The 21,408-nt window shown below is 38.4% G+C and overlaps 1 protein-coding gene across 3 annotated transcripts in view; it reads left to right on the top strand.

Moving 5' to 3' along the window:
• The window catches only part of MMP16 (matrix metallopeptidase 16), a 234,511-nt gene that overhangs the window by 187,675 nt on the left and 25,428 nt on the right, over positions 1–21,408 (top strand). For all 3 annotated transcript variants that reach the window (XM_089517581.1, XM_089517580.1, XM_089517582.1), the window contains exon 7: positions 19,549–19,687. In XM_089517581.1, coding sequence (XP_089373707.1) covers positions 19,549–19,687 — 139 coding nt within the window. The remainder of the gene's footprint in view (positions 1–19,548; positions 19,688–21,408) is intronic.

The following is a 21,408-nucleotide window of genomic DNA, read 5'->3' as shown; positions in this document are numbered from 1 at the left end:
TGAATATATGTATTCAGAATTTTGGGATCTAACGGCTTGGAGAAGGGACAGAGGAACTGAGGTGGTATTGGTAGCAATATATACTGAGCTGCTGAATTCTTTCTGGCCTTAGGGAAGTCATTTAATTTCTTTTCACCTCTGTCAGGCTGAAATAGAAATGTTATTTTTTTAAAAAAGAAAGAACAGCATCAAAAAAGGAACCAATCCTACTGAACATTAGGTATTGCCCCAAGTACAGCTATCCTAGATAAAGTTATTTTAAATTATACTTATTTAAAGAAATGTTTGCCCTGTTGCACTTAATATATTGCACACACAGCTGCTTTCATTGCTGTTGGATTCAGACTAAACAGTGCTGTAGTAACAAGGTGCTCACGTGTCAAAATAAACATGATTGGTACATGGAAGCTCCAGTTCTATCTCAATTCAAGGCTGATTCTTTGACCTTCATTTTCATTAAATTAAATAACACAACTGTTATGTTAAATGTGTGGCAGAGAGTAGTGTGAATGGTTTCATGTTAATTTAAGTCATTGAATAATCCGTTTTAGCAACTCCCTGTTGTCTAACAATCTGCTGCATGATAAATGAGTACATATCATAGTTGTTCTGTGTGATCACCATGTTGGGTTGGTCCAGGTCTAGTAAAATGTATTGAGAAAGAACAAAACTTTTCTGACATAAACTTCTTGCTTGTATGAATGCCAGCTGAATAACCTCTCATGGCTTTTCTTTTCCTCGTTTTTAGAACTGAATGTTGTTTTTTGTGATTTCTTCACAAAACATTCCATTTGATTTAGTTAATTTTGGAATTCATTCATTTTTCAAAGTTAATTTTGTGTGAAGGTATCTGCCCTCTCTTCTATCTCCTATTGCTTATACTTTTGACAGTTTAAAACTAAATAGAATGAATTTACAGACTCTAGACCACTTAATCAGAGCATTGTGCATGCCAACATTAAGAGAGAGAGAGAGAGAGAGAGAAGTAGTAGTAGTAAGAAGAAGAAGAAGAAGAAGAAGAAGAAGAAGAAGAAGAAGAAGAAGAAAAAGCCTCCATTGGAGAGACACTTAAAAGTAAGGGCAATATCTGATTAAATTCAAACTACTGTCACTTATGAACAAGCATTGCACATTTTGCTACCTGTAACTAAGGGATTTTCTAGTCAAATGTCAAAGACACTTTCCAGGTCTATAGTACTGGACAAGGGCATCATGCATGATAAGCTTCAGAAAGTTCAAACAAAGGGCACCCATATCAAAAGAAAAGGAGAATATATAATGCCTTTACGGTTTCTCTGAACTTGAAATCTGGGTCAGAAATTCAGCAGGTTAATTAGGGCCAAACCACATGTGAATTTGTTCATGTAGTTCTGCATGAAAATAGCAGGGCTATTTCTCCCAAGTAATTACCAGCATTGGGTGCCTAGTCCACATCATGCTTTGAAGTGACATAGATGCATAACTTCAGAGCACTATGTCTAAATGGCATGACATTTTCAGGGATTTTAGTAGTCAGATTTATCAGGTCTTGAAAACATTAATAGTAAAATGCCAGTCAATTGGAGAAAGTAAAGTTTAAATTTGAAGTTACAGACTAAGCTTTCTGCATCAAGTAAGGATATGTTTTGTTTTGTTTTTTTAAAAGGCAAAGCGAGGGGGAAACAACTTTGGTCAAATGTTATGGAACAATGCCAATGAGATGGTGGGAGATTTTGGGGTACAAATTGGGCAACTGCATTCCTGATGCACATTGCTAACTGTTTTTGTGATGTCTGCAGTTTGCTGAATTTTTCCGCCACTCCCATTGACTTTTGACACACTGTTAGACTTATTCCTATTATCATATGTCCAATGCAAAGATATAGAAGACTCCACACTTAGGCAATACGTTTATTAGAGCTAACCAAAATGCCACAGAAAACAAGCTTTTGCATTGAATTCCTCATCAGGATAGGTTGGTACCCAAACATCCCCTTTTGAGAAATGTTGTCACTCCTGTTGAAACTGAAAATTCTTTTGTCCTCCCGGAAGCACAACCCTCAAAATTTGTCACAAAATTTTACTGTAGTCAAAATTCACTGTTAACTTAGATTTTAATGAAATACCCATGAATTTTTTTCTCTCAATTCCTTATATGCTAACCTTGAAGCTCCAAATGGTCATGAAAATTTTGCTTTGATGAAATTTGGTGACAATTTAGCCCTACATCTCTATGAATTGTCTTTGTGAAAAGCAGTAAGCTTCTTCCAGTACATCTTAAACCAGGGACAGGCATCATCAGCAGATCTGGAAGCCAATTTTCTTTCCTTGGGACTATCCATGGGCAGCACAGAGTGCCAAAGGTGCCCCCCTTAAAAAAATATGCCAGAGTATGCCTGGTGATTTCTAGGAGAGGCAATTTTGTTATAAAATGGATACTTCTGAGATTATGAAGTGTTTGAGGGTGAGGGGACTGAAAACATGTCAGTATTGCTCCCACACACACCTGTTAGGGACGAAAATATATATTTTTAAAAAAAGAGAGGGCCACACTTTACCCACCTCTGATTTGAGAGGTTTAGGTCTATTTTGCATACGGTGTAGGCAGAACTTTTCTACACTAAAACATAAAACAAAATGGCCTAAATCCATAACTTTGAATCAGGGAATTTTATATGCATGTTGATTTGCCATTTGGCGATTGACTCAGTGTATCTATTCAGTTTGGGATTCACACTTACAACTGAATTTAAGTGAAGATCTATAAATGTGCCTTTAAAACATCTTTGAGCCTGTAAAACACAGTGAACTCTCAGCTAAATTTGGTTTCCTATGACCTCCCCCTCCCCCCCTTCATTTATCTGTGTTAAGCAGACCATAGGCTAACAAAGATGACTGAGTTGTTGTTTGCACAACTGCTTGAAGTAGAGCACTAGTCTCTCATTTGCCTTCACCCTTTACTACTAAGACAGTGTCAAGAGAACAAGTGGCCTTGGATTTAATATTTTGTGAACCAATGTTCTGGTATATTAAATGAACATTCAGCTAACAGAAACCCAGCAGAGCAGCAAGCCTTTGTAGACATAAAGAACATTGTATTGATCTGCAATGGTCAGGTGTAGTTAATAGTCTGGAATTCCTTTTTTACTGGAATATAGCCATGAAGCAAAACCAGAAGCTGTCAGGAGGCCTTTTAGAGGTTGCAAATAGAAAGCATTGCACTTTTGCATAAATTATTGGAAGTTTATATAGCATGTGTGTGTGTTTGTGGGTAGAACTGATAAATATAAACACATATACAAGAGGTCTGCTGTTATTAGTTCTAACAATCCACAGATTTGACCACTTGTGGATCATCACACCCCATATTATTCAGTGCTATCCTCCGATGCAGATGTGAACTTGTTGCCACCCATTAAATAATACAAGGTGCAACTATCCACATTTTTTCCATCCACAGGGTAGGGGGATCTAAGCCCTGCACATGGGAAGGACCCACAGTATATGCACTAGTGTATACTGTTTTTATTAAACTAAAATATGAATGAAGTCAATGAAATGAAAGGTGTGGAACATGACTTGAAACCAAGGTATTATTGTTAAGTTTTCCAAATTGATTCAGTTCATGTGCAGATTAATAGCATCAATACATTAGATCAATGTATGAATTTTATACAGTGTGCCCTTTCTTTACGTGGGGGATCTGTTCTGGACCCCCCCATCCCCCCCGTGTAAAAGAAATAACACATAAGCTTGAGCCCCATTGGAAGTAATGGGGCTCGTGCCTGCTGCACAGTGCGGCACGCTCAGTGCACGCACACACCATTATTTCTTCCAGGGTGCACAAGGTTTATTTGTGGTGTGGCTTCCAGCATATGCCAGAAGCCGCACTGTACATATTTGCACAAAAATAAATTCCATGTTGCATGTACCTGGTTATGGGGCTAAAGGCTAAACTGTAATGGAATAAAGCCTGGTCCTAGAATTTTTAATGATGCAATACCAATTCTCTCATTGACTTAATGAGGTGTAAATATATCCATCTGGGGGGCAGAGGGGGTAGGGACAAAATCCATAGTTGGGGAAATAGGTCCAACTGAAGTGCCACAAAAGATTGAGTAAACTTTTGAGACATTTCTTCATCAAGCTAAGTGGTACAAAAGAAGGGATGCAAGGAAAAACAGAAAATTCCCCAATTAAATCAGATGCTGTGGTCATGAGGTCAACATTTTAGATTTGGTTTTAAAATGAAAATTCCAGTCTTCTTTATGGTTGTTTAAATTGAAATAGAATAACTAGTGCAAGATAACTCAATGAACTTCATGGCTGACAGGGATTTGAATCTTCATTCAATTAGTGATGGAAACATAGAAGCTCCAGGTTGTATTGATATATAGACCTATAACATCTATGCACTGTTGGATGCTCTTTCCATTGGTTTATATAATTATAAATCTCCCCTAATTTTGCAATGAAAAGGTGGAGAAAAAAAGACTTTATGAAGCATTTAATAGTGGTATATTTTGGCACAACCCTTACTGTTTAATGTCAAAAAAGATACTTCTTTTGCCTTGCTTCTAAAATAGATATTGTCACAATAGAATAAATACTTTGCATACACATCAAGATAGAACTGCTGTGCAAAATTGCCCTCTGTCTTTGTTCTTGAAAATCTAAAGAGACCTGGTCTCTCTCTGTAACATTATATTAGTGTGAAATTTGTCCCACAGCACTCTTACCAATGCATATGCAGGGCCTTGAATAGAAAATTAGAGGCTTTCAGTGTCATGCTGCCAGATCTGAACAAATCTTTTTGTCAGTGGTAACTGAAAAAGAAAGAAAAAATATCTGGCATGATAAAATTGGATTCAGGTTCTTAGTGTTTAGTGGAATACACCATCTCTATGATTTTCTGCCGCATCGAGGCTTGTATTGAGAATGAGCAGGTGTCAGCAAGATAGATTAGATAGTTTCTCAACAGGTAATGAGTGGGTTAATAGGTTTTACAAAAACAACAGGGTCATCAGCATTAACTTCAGATGTTTGAATAGGGAGTGGTTTGTGCTTGCTCTGTTTTTTTTTTTTTTTTTGACATATTAACTTCTAGTTTGCCTCTTGGATATGGTCTTTCCTGTGGTTTATTTGAAACTAAGTGAAGAGTTTTGTTTAGTAAAAGGTAAAGGTAAAGGTTTCCCCTTTGACAAGATTGTCAAGTCATATCTGACTGTAGGGGGCAGTGCTCATCTCTGTTACCTAGCCAAAGGAGGCACCATTGTCAAAGATTACCATAGTTATGTGGCCAGTATGACTGCATGGGACACTGTTATCTTACCACCAAATTAGTACCTATTTATCTACTTGCATTTTTACATGCTTTTGAATTGCTAGGTTGTCAGAAGCTGAGACTAGTGATGGGAGCTCACTCCATCATGCAGCGCTTGGGTAAAATCTCTCCCTTAAACTCTGACAATCTGCTGGCAGTCAGAGAAGACATTGCTAAGCTAGATGGGCAAATAGTATCAACTCCTGATGGGTCTCCACATGGCTAATGGGGGTTTCATATGTGGTTTTTGTGTACATGGTAATTAAACTCTGCAGGAAATATTCAGACTTTAATTATTCTGCAGTTCTTTGACATCTGATTATTACTATTTAAAGCTGTCTCAGACAAGAACAATTCTGTCTTGAACGATTTCACCTGTCTATATGAGTAGTTAGATAGAGAAAAGATATATTTGGGGAGGGGGCCTTTATAAAGCTGAAATTCAACTGTTGTAGAATCACTTACTTCCTGAGATCACATTCTGGAATATATTGAAGAAAGTTCTCATCTAACAGAACAAGAAAGAAATATCAGTCAGGTCACAGTTTTCCAACATAACGTTTTTTTCTTCATTGTATGTTTTCAAGTAGTTTTAAAAATAACTTATTTTTTCCTTAAGGAAACAAAACAATTCAGCAGTCACAGTCTTCAGGGATGACAAGAAGACATTTGCCATATGAGACTTATCGTTACATCATTTTCCTCCAAAGCAGAAAGTAGTCCTCCTTTGATTGATGATGCCTTAAAATCCTAGTCTCAAAAAGTAGTGTAAGCATTTGTTACTGTCAGAGTGAAAGCATGCACCCTAATGCTTATTTTTGAACAAGTGTTCTGTTAACTTTTACTCTCCATAGTCTCCCATGCCTCATCTTTTGCCCTTAAATAAAATTTTAGGTAGCTGACATATGTGCTGACTTTGAGAAATATGGTTCAGTTAGGCACTTCTAGATATCTATTTCTCTAAGAGAATTTAATTTTGTTTTTGCTTCCACCCCTCACCTTAGCAAGTAGGTAATTAATCCTAAAAATTGCTTTACTGTCCCTCCTTAAGTGCTGCAGTATATCGTACCACAGCACACAGTGGCTAAAGCAAAAAATGGTAGCCTAACAAGCCAGAGAAACAATATGATTTGGGAGGTATGTAAGAGAGAGGTTTAAATATTCATATGTTTTTTTCTCAATGGCAAGGAATAAATACTTTTACAATTTTTCTCCTCACTGTGAAAATGTTGTCAAAAATTGTGCAAATTTTGACAACCATTTGCAGTTCAGGACTTATATGAAAAATCAAAATGCAAATGGAAGAGGTTGGGGGGGAGGAGGGGTTTTCTCTAGGCATGTGATTTTCAACACAGAGGTTTGTTTGTTTTTCCTGTGTAAAACAACAAAAAAACATGCACCAACAATGATCATTTCCCCCTGTCTAGGAGTCTCCTTATCAAGGGTTTCCATATTTGAGAAACCTGTTTTTTAAAATATTCTTTCCAGTGCTAGTATGAAAGAAATGCTGTCACTAGGGGTAAAAAGCTAATAAAAATGTGTTGAGTGTTCATGACCTTTTTCTTTAGAAAACATATCAGTATGAAGAAAACAATACAATTCTGTAATTACTTCAGTAGGTCAACATTTTTGAAATAATGGTTGTTACTATTGTGTGATAAAAAATTCTTTGCCTTTCCACCTCTTATATCAGGAATGTACCATCCTTAAGAGCAGAACTATGTGTTATAAAAACAACAACACTAGACTACATACAAAAATATTGCCATTTTATCAAGATTCCCTCCTGCTCTCCAGTAATGTGCAGTAAAACTTTCCAAGCATCTTGTTGTCATCATTGTATGCCATTCCCAGTCCATAGGCCAAATCATTCACAATCAGGGGTATGAGAAGGTTAATTTCAAATTAGATTATTTTAGGACATAAAGTGATCTCCTCTGCATGCTACAGATGAGGAGAGATGAAACCTGACACAAGGATTCAATTTTCAGTGGCAGACTGAGATCTGTCATTATGTTGCAAAGGTTGTCCCCTTCTCAGGGCTGCCAAAATATTTCAGATTTATGACCACCAGCATCAGGCTTTTAATCACTATTCTTCCCTGAGCCTGTCAACTGTATAATGTGAGCATACTTCAAATAATGTCCAAGTAAAATTTAACAACTCATTTAGTTGTACAGTGGGCCCTTGTTATTTGTTGCGGTTTGGTTCCAGGACCCCCCATGGATAACAGAATCCATGGATGCTTAAGTCCCATTAAATACAATGGCATAATAAAATGGTGTCCCTTATATAAAGTGGAAAAATCAAGGTTTGCTATTTGGAATTTATATTTTTAGAGTATTTTCAAGCCATGGATACTTGAATCCATGGATTAAAAAAAATCTGTGGATAAGGAGGGCTGACTGTACTTCATAGACACACAATGTGATTATTCTGTAGGACTCAAGGGAAGAAGGAGAGCTGAGTAGGTTAGAAATACTGGTTGACTCAGCAAATTTATATGCTTGGGCTGCTAGTTATTTTTTTCAGATGTGAACCCCTAGCACAGCTGTGGACATTTCAGTAAACCTCAAGCAGAACACAGATTATTTTACCCGAAGCATGAGAATCCTGTGTATATAGTCAGTGAACACTCCCTTTTCTTACCATGGATGCTCTTATTCATTCTCCTAAAATTCTATAAATGTTTGAATGTTTGCTGCAGATGTTGAGATTTTTGTAACCATTTGCTCTAAATTCACTTTCCAGAGCTTCCAGGGGTAAGGAGATACTTCTTGAAAAGAGATATATACTTCATTGAGAACACACATGCTTTGAAAGCAAACGGTCCAAATTCAGTTTCTCCTGTCTCAAAACTCACATTGCTGCTACCAGTCTAAACAGATTAGAGGTGCATAAATCTGCCCATTTAAGATTTTCTAGTGTGGAACTTTTTAAAGCCCAAATTCATATACATTTTTATATGCATATCTCCTGTATACAGTGCACATGAAAGGAAATCGCACACAAAAATGTAACAAATAGAAGAAACACATATATTACTATATTCAGCCCCTAAATATTTGCTGGGTTTGGTTCCAGGAACCTCTCTCAGAAATAAAATCCATGGATGCTCAAGTCCCATTAAATGCAATGGCATAATAAAATGGTGTCCCTTATATAAAATGGCAAAATCAAGGTTTGCTTTTCGGAATTTATATGTTTTAAAAAATATTTTCAAGCTGTGGATCGTTGAATCCATGAGTTAAGATGTCATGGTTATGGGAGGACAACTGTATTGCATATATATTCAAAAATAACAAATATGCACAACATTATTCATACATTTCTCTATGAATTTCCCATAATGTTCACATTTTAATCATTTTTATTAACTGCATCAGAAAATTCAGATAGGCATGTAAACTGAAAAGTAATAGTTTGGGAAGTGTGAATTAGGATGGGTCATACTAAAATGTGAACCAAACAGTATCTTTCCTATTGCTAGTATATACAGTGGTCCCGCTCAATATAACAGTTTCTTATATTTCATATGATTTATCCCATTTATTCAATTTGAAAAAAATCTCAGAGAATGCAGCCGTTAGTGGAAGAGATTAAGAAATAAAGTGAAATACTTAAGCATCTGGGCTTAATTGCTACCAAGACACCAGTGTTTTCTCTCAAAATGTTCATCTGAAAATACACGAAGCATTTTTCTTCACTCATAATGAACTAGTTTCCCCTACACATTTAGACAGATAAATAGATAGATAGATAAATAGATAGACAGACAGACAGACTGACTGACTCACTTCCATTGTGGTCCAATCTTAGAATAATACTTTTCTTAGTAGAAGTTGATTGCTAGTGAGTGAACTGGTGCAAAGCAAAGAGGGACACACAAAGCGAATAGTGGCAAATGATTTTTTTAAGAAATGAGAGAACACTCATGAATACTGAAAACATTTTTATCCCATTCTAGATAGATTTACAATGCTGCTATAAATTGTGTATGATAATTCATTCACTCAAGCATTTATTCTGTATAATAGTCCATTCTCTCTCTCTCTCTCTCTCTCTCTCTCACACACACACACACACACACACACACACACAAGGTACTTCAGTGTTGATGTTTCTTCATAAATTTACATTACTAATTTTGGGGAGGCAAAAAGACCCTGAAGAGCAGTATGACTTTTACTTTAATGCAATGAGAACAGTAGTGACTTTTTTGTTTTGTTTTAACATAGAAAGAATGAAAATACTGAAGGGCACTAAGGTGGGTTATAAACCGCCGCTTTGAGGCGGTCTGCCGCCGCCGCCGTTTGCTCCGTGCGGGAGCCGCAGCAACCACACCGCGCGGCTCCCACACGGACCGAAAAAGAAGCTCCAAAATGGAGCTTCTTTAAGCAGCGCCTCTATGACGTCGCGAGGCGCCAGGGGCGGACTTGCAACATCATAGACGCTGTGACACGTGCGGACGCACAGCGTCCGATACGTAAACATGGCGGCCCCCATGTGGAAGGGGCGCCGCCATGTTGTACGTATGGAATACGTACTAGGGTTAGGGGGGTGCGGAAGCACCGCCCCTTCCTAACCCTAATACTTATTCCATACATATTTTTTGGCGGTTTGTAACCCGCCTAAATTTCACCTGAAGCGAAATATGAAAAATTATCAGATGAAACATCCTTTTTGAGGTTGTTCTGAGGATAGAGAATTCAAAAGCTTGCACACTATTAGTGGGGAAATTTCAGTTTATCATCATAAAAGTGTTGCCTTGCTATGGATTTTGCATTTTGTTTTGTTCTTGTCCATCATTCTTTGTTTTTCTAGCTCATTTTTCAGGGGAAACCAAAAGCATTTCAGTGAGAATAATTAAATTCCACAGGGAGATTTTGTACACGCATACTGTTGTCTATCAAAGTCCTTGCTCTCTGTTTGGCTGTCATTTATTCTGAGGTAAAACTGAGCAGTAGAGATTAGAGAAACCCATGTTTTTCTTCTCGTTAACTGAGAGCTTGAGGAGAACTTTTTAAAAAAATATTCGTTCCACAAATCTCTCTTTCAAAGGGTGATTTCTTCTCTCCCTTTCAGCAACTAGCGAAATATTTTTCACAGATTTCTCTGAATGACAATAAAAGACAAGGCGAATAATTACGCTAATTACTTTGCATTTCAAACTCAATTACCATGTCAAAAGGAAGTTTGGCAGAGGTTTAAAGAACATTCCTATGCTTAAAATACCCTGAAGGCACACACACAAAAGGGAAAAATAAACAGTCCCAACAAGAAATGCTAGTTGAGGGGACCCTCAAGGACTATCCAGTCCAACCCCCTTCTGCTATGAAGTAATACATAAGAATACATGGCATACTAGAGGACATGTATTATTATTATTATTATTATTATTATTATTATTATTAACCTTTATTTATAAAGCACTGCAAATTTACACAGTGCAGTACATACAATCTTTTTAATCAGATGGTTCCCTGCCCTCACGCTTACAATCTAACAAGACACAACACAAAAGGAGAAGGGAGTAGTGGTGAGGAAGGGACCTCTCTAGTAGCATGTCCTAGAGGACATGTAGTCTAACCCCTGTTCAACATCAGGATGTCACTGGAAGATGGGACAAACTGAGGGTTTTCTTGGCGTAAAGAGGAGTTTTGCCATGGGATGCCCCTCAAGCTGAGACAGTGTGACCCACCAGGGACGTAGCCAGGATTTTGGGAAGGGGGGGTCAAAACTAAGTGCCACCATTTTGAGAGGCTAAGAGCCCCCCCAAGACACAAAAAGAGGGTCGAGTGTTTACCCTCGACACCTCGATGGCACCACTTTAACTTCCGTTATGGCTTCGTGCTATGGAATCTTGGGATCTGTAGTTTTGAGGACCTGTTGAGTCATCTGTCAGGTTCCGCAACAAACTACAAATTCCAGCATTTCACAACATGGAGCCAAGGGCAGTTAAAGTGGCCAGCTGGATTATTTTTTCAGTGCAGATGCAAACTGAGTCCTTCCTCTGAAGGTGTTTACATCAGATAAATTCATCTCGATCAAGCAAAGTGCAGCTGCTCGAGCAATGAGCGGCAGCCACTCTGTTCATGCTCAGAGGCACTCTGCTCATGCTTTGAGACACTGTATTCCAACTTCTGAGCTGAGTTAAGAACCCAGGCTGCATCCACACATTTCATTCCCACTTCCAAGAGGGATTTTTAATTTTAAGACACACACACACACACACTTTTTAATTCCAAGACCTATCTATCTATCTATCTATCTATCTATCTACCTACCAACCATAATTTTTAATTCCAAGCCATTATACGTTCCTTTCTTTTTATAATAAACAAACCCCTTTAAGAGAATCCTATTTTGGGAGAAAGGCAGGGTATAAAATCAATCAATAAAAAATTATAGTGCAATAGTCCATCAGTGCATGGCTTGCATTATAAGACTTTATACCTTTATACATTTAAAAACAATTAAAATCACAGTAGGCTCAGAGTGCTATAGAATCATGGAATCATAGAGTTGGGAGAGACCCCAAGAATGGCTATCCAGTCCTACCCCATTCTGCCATGCAGGAACTCCCAGTCAAAGCATCCTCAACAAATTATGTAATGGAGGTGTCCATCTACATTGTAGAAAGATATACTATAGCCTTATTAGACTGCAGTTCCCAGCAGTCTGTGGTGCTCCTCTTTTTTGTTGTTGCAAAAATCCAGAAATGACTGTTTTTGAAAACATGAGTCCATTCTCAGGAGAAATGTCCAGAGTAGAGTCTGAGTCTCCTTTCTCTGGACTTCTGAAACCTAAATTATCAGCTCAGTGTGCAGAAGCACAACATTATTTTTAAAATATTGTGCATTAAATTACCTTCAGTCTATGTCTATGAGATGCATATGAGACATACATGGATCCCATCTCCCAGTATATCCCATTAGACATACTGTATAAAAATATACCAAACTCTGAAAAACTCCAAAATACATCTAGTCCTCAGCATTTTGGGTAAGGGATATTATTATTATTATTATTATTATTATTATTATTATTATTATTGCATGACCTTAGCATCACCATGAGAGAGGTGCAGAGAGAGAGAGTTGGTCATGTCTTGCCTCTGAGGCTGAGAGAATGTGACCCTAACAAAAGAGAATGTGGGAGAATGAGGATCTGCTGAACTTTTCCCCTGCCATTCGCTTCTCCTTTTGTCTCTTGTCCCTTTAGATTGCAAGCCTGAGGGCAGGGAAATATCTAGTAATTTGTAAGCTGCTCTGATAGCCTTTTGGCTGAAGAGCTGGGCATAAATAATAATAATTATTATTATTATTATTATTATTATTATTATTATTATTGGCAAGGAGAGTGCAGAATTTCCAGGAATGAGAGAGTGTGACTTACCCAATGTCACCCTGTGGATTTACATGGCTGAGCTGGGATCCTCCCAGTTCACCATAGAAATTCACTGGCTGACCTTGGGCAAGTCACATCCTCTCAGCTTCAACTCCAACTCCTAGGTATTCCTTCATGGTAGGTTTTATTCATGGCAGAATTCTTGCCATCACACCCTACTCTGCTCCTAATTGAGGATTCCTGCTTGGCAGAAGAGCATTGCCACTTGGCACCCGACCCCTCCCCTTCTCATCTGTGAGGGTCACACTATCTCAGCTTCAGGGGCATCCCATGACAAAACTCCTCTTTATGCCAATAAAACCCTCAGTTTGTCCCATCTTCCAGTGTCATCCTGATGAGACAGTGTGACCCACTTGGCTGTTGATGTTTGTTGCCTTCTGGTGGGCACTCTCAGTGCTTTGGGAGGACCCTGGCAAAACGGGGCAAGAAGGGGGGGTTGTGGGTTTTGTGTGTGTTTAGAGGGCTCTTGCAATGAGGACATGCCAGTGTCTTCCTCTGAGACCCAGAGAGTGTGACTTGCCCAAGGCCTCCCAGAGGGCTCCTATGGCCATCCAAGCCCTGAGCTCCCTTTCCCCATGACCTCTTGGAAACATGGCTGTTGTCGTGTGTTGTGACTTTTAGGACTCTCCTGGCATGCAAGGCTTGTTGGGGGGGGGGGGCAGTGCCTCCCTTTGAGGCTGAGAGTCTGTGCCAGGGATATAAGAAAACAACAACAACAACAACAATATCTGGGTATTGTAGTTTTGTGAGACATTTAGCCTTCTTTGTCAGAGAGCTCTGGTGGCACAACATACTACAAATCCCAGGAGTTTCCATAGCATTAAAGTATTGTCGAACTGGATTATTTCTGCAGTGTGCAGCCTTATTAGACTGCAGTTCCCAGCAGTCTGTGGTGCTATCAGAGCAGCTTACAAATTGTTAGACATTTCCCTGCCCTCTCTCTCTGCACCTCTCCCATGGTGATGCTAAGAGGTCATGCAATAATAATAATAATAATAATTGGCACATTCTCTCAGCCTCAGAGGCAGGACATGACAAACCTCTCTCTCCAGCTCTCTCAAGGTGATGCTAAGGCAAACCTACATTTATTTTGCATTGTGTGTGTGTGTGTGTGTGTGTGCTTGAATTTCTTGGCCTTGGAGAACCCAAATCAATGTCTCCAGATCATAGTGATGTAACTGTATTTCATCAAAGTGATTAGTCATTTTTTTATCATCAAAATACCTGTCTTAATCCAAAAAACTGTGGCCAAGACCTTTCCTACTAAGTTTTGAGATTTCAAGTTCTTCTCTTCTGTGAGAATTTGAATGTCAGAGCATGGCATAAAGGACAGAAGCCTCACCTTTTGTTATCTTTTGTTTTTCAAAGCAAAGCTGCTGTGATTAAGCAAAGTTGGAGCAAATCACCCTAACAAAGGAAATAGCCTCCAGGATGAATGGTAGCTTTTCTTACACAAAATATGCAAATAGTGGCCATCGAGAGTCAGATGAAGGATTCTTCTCTCCCCCTCATTTCGAAATGACTAACCATCAAAATTCTTACTCATTGATCGAGAACTGCTCAGAATTTCTCCTCTCTAACATGTTATAGAAATTGTCGAATTAGGCATATTTCTCCTAATTTTCGAATTTTGGAGAATATTCTTTACATCCCTACTGAGCAGCCATAGAAGCATTCCAATTTTCCTTCTCATGTTATGCTTTGGGTTTTGTTTCTTGTAAGGTTATCACTTTCATTTGAAAAGTCAAGAAAAGGTTTAATCATTTACAGTTTTAGATTACATCAGAGAGCAGCTTTTTAATACTGTTATATCTCCTCAAATTACATTACATAACCAGTTCATAAATTAACCTTCTCACAAATGGGAGTATCTGCAGTTTGGTAGAAATTTAGTGCCCCAAAGGAAGCATGAGGATTTGTTGCTGGGAGTCCATAAACCATATCTGGGCTTCCCCTTCTTTTGATAAATGTGATAGGTCCCCAAAACAACCGAGCTATGTCGTCCACCAGCATCCTCTCTTCGTAAACCATTAAAGTGCTGACACATTACCACTTACATCTCCTGTCTTCTAGCAGCTTGGAGTACTACAAAGTACAGCTCCGCATGAGATCTGATTCAAGCTTTGAATCCTCATTCCTATTTGATGAAGCTGACTGGAGATAGTATGTGTTCATGTTTTGCAAAGAAGATCAGTGGCTTGTGTCGTGAGTGTCTCTTAGAGCAAAGAAATGCAAGGGCAGGATTGATTGTCCTTCTTAAGGAATGAGATAGGAATAGATGAAGTGACTGGAACAGGAAAACATTAATATTGGATAGTGGAAGAAGAGGAAGCCAAAGTTGGATGGGTAGCTTTCTCTATGATGCCCGCTATGCAGCTCAGTTCTGTATGGAAGAACTTTCTCCTGCATGATGCACATCATCATTATATTTTCTCAGCACCTATTAATTAAAGATAGTTCTTATCAAGTGAAAAATTGTTGTTAGAGTCTTCCACACAGTGCTCATATGTGCCATTGTGCATATATTAAAAAAGAAATAGCTAAAATGGGCATAATTAGGGAGAAATTTAGTCAATAGGAAAAGGTTGAGTAGTTGTTAAACTGCATAAATGAATGTGCCCATGAGGAAAAATGCATGAAGAAGACAAATGTTACTACCCAATCCAATTTGAAACAATGGATGAAAGAAACTGCAGGAGGGATTTGCAGGATTCAATAACATCAAGTCTGAATGATTTTCATGTCCCTAGAATACACACACACATGAATCCTGTTAGTAAAGAAGCCTTAGGAGTGCTGAGCAGGCATTGGCTGCAACAGCTTACAAGTCAAATAGTGTTTGAAATTATTGTAAAGGCTGTTCCTATGTTACCCTAAAAGATGGGAGCAGGCATTGAGTGTCTCCACCAACAGTGCCAATGTCTTTGAAATTGTGGAGGAAGAATAACTTAAAAGGAGGCCTCCAAGAGGAGGAAAACTTTTGGGATCTTTTCACCTATATGTACACCAATATTAACTGCAGAGAGCACTCCAATGTCGGTGAACAGAAAGGTTTTTTTACCTGGATGGTTGGACAGGAAGGGTGAATAGGAACACATCAGGAGTTGAGGGGAAGGTATGATCTCTCACTGGTTTGCAATGGAACTCTCTTTGTCTCTGTCACAAAAGGAAATGTGAAGGGGGCAATAGAGTGAGCAGCAAACCCATTTAGCATTTATTGTAGTGCTATCTAGGTCTCTGCATGTCCTTAGAAAAGTGTGACTCATTACAAATGTAACTTCCTAGTTTCCACAGGCCATCACGACTTCTCAAAACATGCCCAATGCTAAATATTAATTATGGAACCTCATATTGAGCAGGAGGGGTGTAGAATATGCTAACACTCAGGACAGAAGAAGACAAGACAAGTTGATGCTTTGCAGCACAACTACAAGGACTGGAGGTAAAACAAGGCCTTACAAGCATCTGCCTCAGTATAAGGCATATAGGTATAAGGTATTCCATTGTCTTCATGATGGAAGAAGAAAAGGAAGGAACATTGCCATCTTTGGATGTCCCAGCCATCCACAAACCAAACCAACCAGAAAACCTACACACATGCACAGATACCTGCACAAGAACTCTAACCATCACCCAAGACAAAAAAGAAGCACAATAAAAATACTTGTAGACTGGGCAAAACAGATCTGTGAACCCAACTTCTTGGAAGATTAATTGAAGTACCAAGACTGGGCTTTACAAGCTAATGGCTATTTCAGCTCAAACATCAGATAGGCTACCAGACCCCCCCCCCCCCAAATAAAAACCAGAGGAATGAAGACAAACAACCACCCAACGGGAAGGTATTTTTACCATACATCAAAGGAGTCACAGACAGAATAGGGAAATTGATGGGGAAACACAACCTCCAAATGGTTTACAAACTGACCAAAAAAATCCAGCAAATGCCGCACTCAGCAAAAGACAGAAGAGAACCTCTCACGGCCTCAGGAGTTTACTGTATACCATGCAGCTGCAGAAAAATCTATATAGGGACCACCAAATGCAATATTCAAACATGAATCGAGGAACATGAGAGACACTACAGACTGAATCAGCCAGAAAAATCAGCACTAGCAAAACATGTTATAAACCATCCCGAGCATAAAATGCTATTTTTAATAAATTCTGGACCATGCCAACAGCTCTCAGGTCAGAATGCACAGGGAAGCCATTGAAATCCACAAACACCAAACAACCTCAACAGGAAAGAAGAAACCCTTGAAGTTAGTAAAGTTTGGCTACCAGTCCTGAAAAACATTAAAATCAAGACCCAGCAAAATGTAAATGAAAAAAACAACACCCAGGGTCAAGGGATTTCCCAGTAGACAATGATCACTGATTAAACAGACCCTAATCCTCTTTGCATATCCTCCCACCCTGAGGCCTTGCCATTCAACAACAGAACAATACACAAATTAACATGGAAATCACTCCTCCCTACACAGGGTCACATAGTACATATATACCCCACTCTCTTCCATGCCAGCATTCTCTGAAGATGCAGCCACAGATAGTGGCATAAAGTCAGGAATAAACTCTTCTAGGACATGGCCACATAGCCTAAAAGTTTAGAAGAAAATTAGCTTAGGCTTACATATTTAGTAGTCCACTTCTCTCAAGTTTAGATCCCATCCTCTCATAATCAAGTCTTTCATAACACCAAATGCCTGGCCCTGACGTGAGCCCTACTTCTCACCTTGGTAGCCTTCTTCCTTGTGCATACCCAGTCCTCTCTTGCAGGCATGGGAGTTCAGCTCTTCAGGCTCATAGGTCCTCTGAGGATCAGGATTCAGATAACAAAGGCTCTAGGTCACTTGAACTCTATCTTGGAATTAAGACATGGATCCAGTTCTTTAGCCAGTAGCTCAGCCAGCTCATTTTGCTCCTTTTAATTTAAAGCTGCCACCACGAGGATGATCAGCCTTATATATGTCAGGGATAGTCTTCATGATTAAAATATTCTTCATTCCAGTGGAAAAGAATGTGATCCAGCCACATGTTCGGAGGAGTCCAGGCTTTGTATGGAGTTGTCTTAAACTCTGCAAAACAAGGGTTCATGGTTTTTCCTGGAGTATCCACAGAAATGTGCATTAATTCATATGTGGCTGTCCATCTGTTTCAGTGGATTTGTATGGCTGTGCTTTTTTGGCAGAAGGAAGATGGCTAGATGCAAAAGATGCAGATTTGCACAGGAAAATAAAGACAATTAACTGTCAATGTGAATGTGTGAAAGTCTGCAGCAATGCACATTATACATTAGCCTTGAAAGACCTTCAAAGCTCAGATCTGGGGAAAGATCACTCACCATGAATGTTCAGTGGCATGTTCAGTGGCTTGTCAGGATAAGTTCTGAGGACCCTAAAATTGGTGGATATTAGAAGACTACCAAAGGGTTAATAAAGAGATATTTGTCCACAAAAATCAATACATATTTTTACATTGGTCATGCTGGCACAGCCTAATATAATCCTATGTGAAGAGGTAGATGATAGGCAATATCTTTGTTTAATGTCTGGCCTCTGTGATAATAAACCCTTATGGAATGCACATAGTCACTGCCTATAATGAAAACATACAATCACAGATTCTGTTATTCTTTCTCCCCAATGATTTGGGAAGTATAAACAAATTTAAGGAAACTATTCCATTGTGTTCTGGAAAACTTTCTTAAACAAATACTTAACATACAAGCACTTCTGTCATATTTAATCAGACCAGACTAAGTTCAATTGCTGTTCCAAGGTAGGATATCTATTGAAACAATGAGAATGTGGTAAATTGATTCTTCTAGAACCTCTTCTGATACTGTGGGCCAATACTAGTTGAGATCCTGTTGAAACTGGATTGATACCCAAATTAAATGTTGGCTTCATCACTTTTAATGTAATTTGAAGGGTTCTTCCCCCCCCCCCCCTGGATATTTTGGAGGAAATACTGGTTCAAAAATCTTGTTTTTGTGCAAAAATCTGTAGCACTCAAAACCCAACACTTTAGACTTCATCACATGAGGAAAATCAGGGGTTTAAAGAGTCTTTATCTTGGGAAAGTCACACAGTTGCATGAATATTTTCACACACATCATGATTAAAGAGGACTTATCCCAAGAATAACCAGGGAATAATCAGCAACAAATCTTTCAGGGTAAAATCCTGTGAATGATTTGTTGCTGATTATTCTCTGGTTATTTCTGGGATAAGTCCTCTTTAATCACGACGTGTGTGAAAATATTCATGCAATTGTGTGACTTTCCCAGGATAAAGACTCTTTAAACCCTAGATTTTCCCCTGTGTGATAAACTCCTTTGTGGAGAAAATATCACTTTTTGTGTAAAATTCATTGCTTTCTCCTCAAAACATGGATTTTCCACAAAACAGAAGTTTTTTTGCATAATTGTGTGTTTTTTGTTGTTGTTGTTGTTGTTTTTTGGGGGGGCGGACTCTCAACATCCAAAAATAATAAATGTTCAGAAGCTTTTGCAATTTCCCTCTGCAAGGAGAAAACATTTGACATTTTTCATCTTTGCATACAAACACACACACAAAATGAAAGTTTTAGATGCTACTCTCAGCTTTCTAATCCTGGTTAGGAGATGTTATATCTACATTGGGTTTTTGTATATCTCAGGTCTTTCATATACTACTGCTATTTTTTTTTAAATGCAGTGTGATAATGAAATATAAAATACTATTTACTGAAGATAATGATAAATCATGGGGTTTTTTTAATCTTTAAAAGGTTATGAGCACGACCAGATGCTTCACAATGTAGTAAGAGGTGCTTTTGTTGGTTTCCAGGATCAGTGGTTTTGGCGTGTCAGAAATAACAGGGTGATGGATGGATACCCCATGCAGATTACCTACTTCTGGAGAGGTCTTCCTCCAAGTATTGATGCTGTTTATGAAAACAGTGATGGGAATTTTGTATTCTTTAAAGGTAAGGAAAAAAACATTTAAGTAAACAGAAAATCAATTCGGAAAAATGTAATACTGTTGTTTTTTTTGTGTCTGTTTTGGCAATCAATCAATCAATCAATATTTATTGAATAGCCTAGGGCCGTCTCAGAATACCTCAAAACATAGTAATACACACAATAACAATCTATAGAAAGTCTATAGAGAGTATAAAAAGATAGAAATAAAATAAAATATGAATAAAATACAATATACAATATAGGTACAATGCAATATGAGTACCTATGAATGCCTTAAAATGCACAACTTATAAACACAGTATACAAATCTAAATAAAAGATAACAAATATGAGCAAAAAGATATAAAAGTGAATGGGTAAAAATAGAGAAGTTAAGACCTTTGAGCAATAATATGTAAAATAATTACAATACGTGGAAATTAAGTGGAAATGTTTTTCAGCAAATGCATAAACTCTTCCCAAATAGGCTCCTGTTTAACCCAAGATGGAATAGTGCAGTCTGAATTAGTATAAAAACAACCTTTTTGGCTGAAGACTCCCTATTAAATGTTACCCAGTGCAAATAGAAAAGCTCTGTACACCTCAGAGTCTGTCACCTCTGGATGTTTTGTATTACACCTTCTTGTAACTTTTTACCACTAGCCATGCTGGCTGGCATTGCCTTTCCTGCTGCAGAGCAACTCCTAGATCTCTTTCTGGATTCCTATGAGAGCTTGTGTGGGAAATCTGCAGCACACTTTGCTTAAAAGGGCATTTTGTTAAAGTGACACGGTTTGGAAACTGCAGGTTGGACTACTGCAGTATCCTCTACATGGGTTTGGCATGGGCAATTCAGAAACTGTAGTGAGGTCAGAATGTAGCAAAGCTACAGGTTGGGTGTCTCATATCCGAAATTCCAAAATCCAAAATATTCCAAAAACCAAAAAGCAAAGGTGCCACTATCTCAGCCACCCATGAAAAAGGTTTTGGTTTTTGGAATTCCAAATAAGGGAGAGTCAACCTGTATTTATGCACACAAGATATTATTATATTTACTAGAACAACTCCAAGAAGCTCAGTCTCAGGACTTCAATCCTGGATTATGTTGTGAGCCCATCAATGATTCATCTCCAAAACTCATGTATCATTGCTATTGTACACACACAGAACACATGATTCTGGCTATAAGGAAAAAAACCTTTATGGATACTTCAAAAGTGCAATAGAAATATCAGATGATATGGGCGGGGGGATTAGGATACATTCCTACACACAAGGGGTCAGCAACAACCAGGGTTTAGGAGCCACATTGGCTTCATGTCGGCCTTAGAGGGTCTCACATAACCATTTTATTTTTGTTTTGTTTTTTAATCTTTAAAATTCTTTAAAACACCTTTTACATTGCAGATATTTGACTTCTATTTTTACCAAATTCCCCCACACCTCAGAGGGTATGGGAGAAATTATACCATTTTTTGTCTCCTTCCAACCAGCTATTTTATGCTCAAGAAAGGCTTTTTTAAATCAGGATTTGAATTCCATTTCACTTTCTACTTGAAAAAGGCCTCTCTTTGGGCCTAAAACAGCTGGGGGAGCATAACACAACATCCCCTTGTACTTCCTAGGGAATGTGGGCTAATTGCAGTTTTTAAAATATAGGTCTGGATAGTTTCAGTGGTATCACAAACATGCTCAGGCAACTTCTCACAGGACATACTTTCGCCCTCCCTGCTTACATCCTTAC

The sequence above is a fragment of the Sceloporus occidentalis genome, unplaced genomic scaffold, assembly GCF_023333645.1.
Source record: "Sceloporus occidentalis isolate IW3139 unplaced genomic scaffold, rSceOcc1.0.p SCAF_3, whole genome shotgun sequence".
Lineage (NCBI taxonomy): Eukaryota > Metazoa > Chordata > Lepidosauria > Squamata > Phrynosomatidae > Sceloporus > Sceloporus occidentalis.
This window is presented reverse-complemented; position numbering and strand designations above follow the sequence as displayed.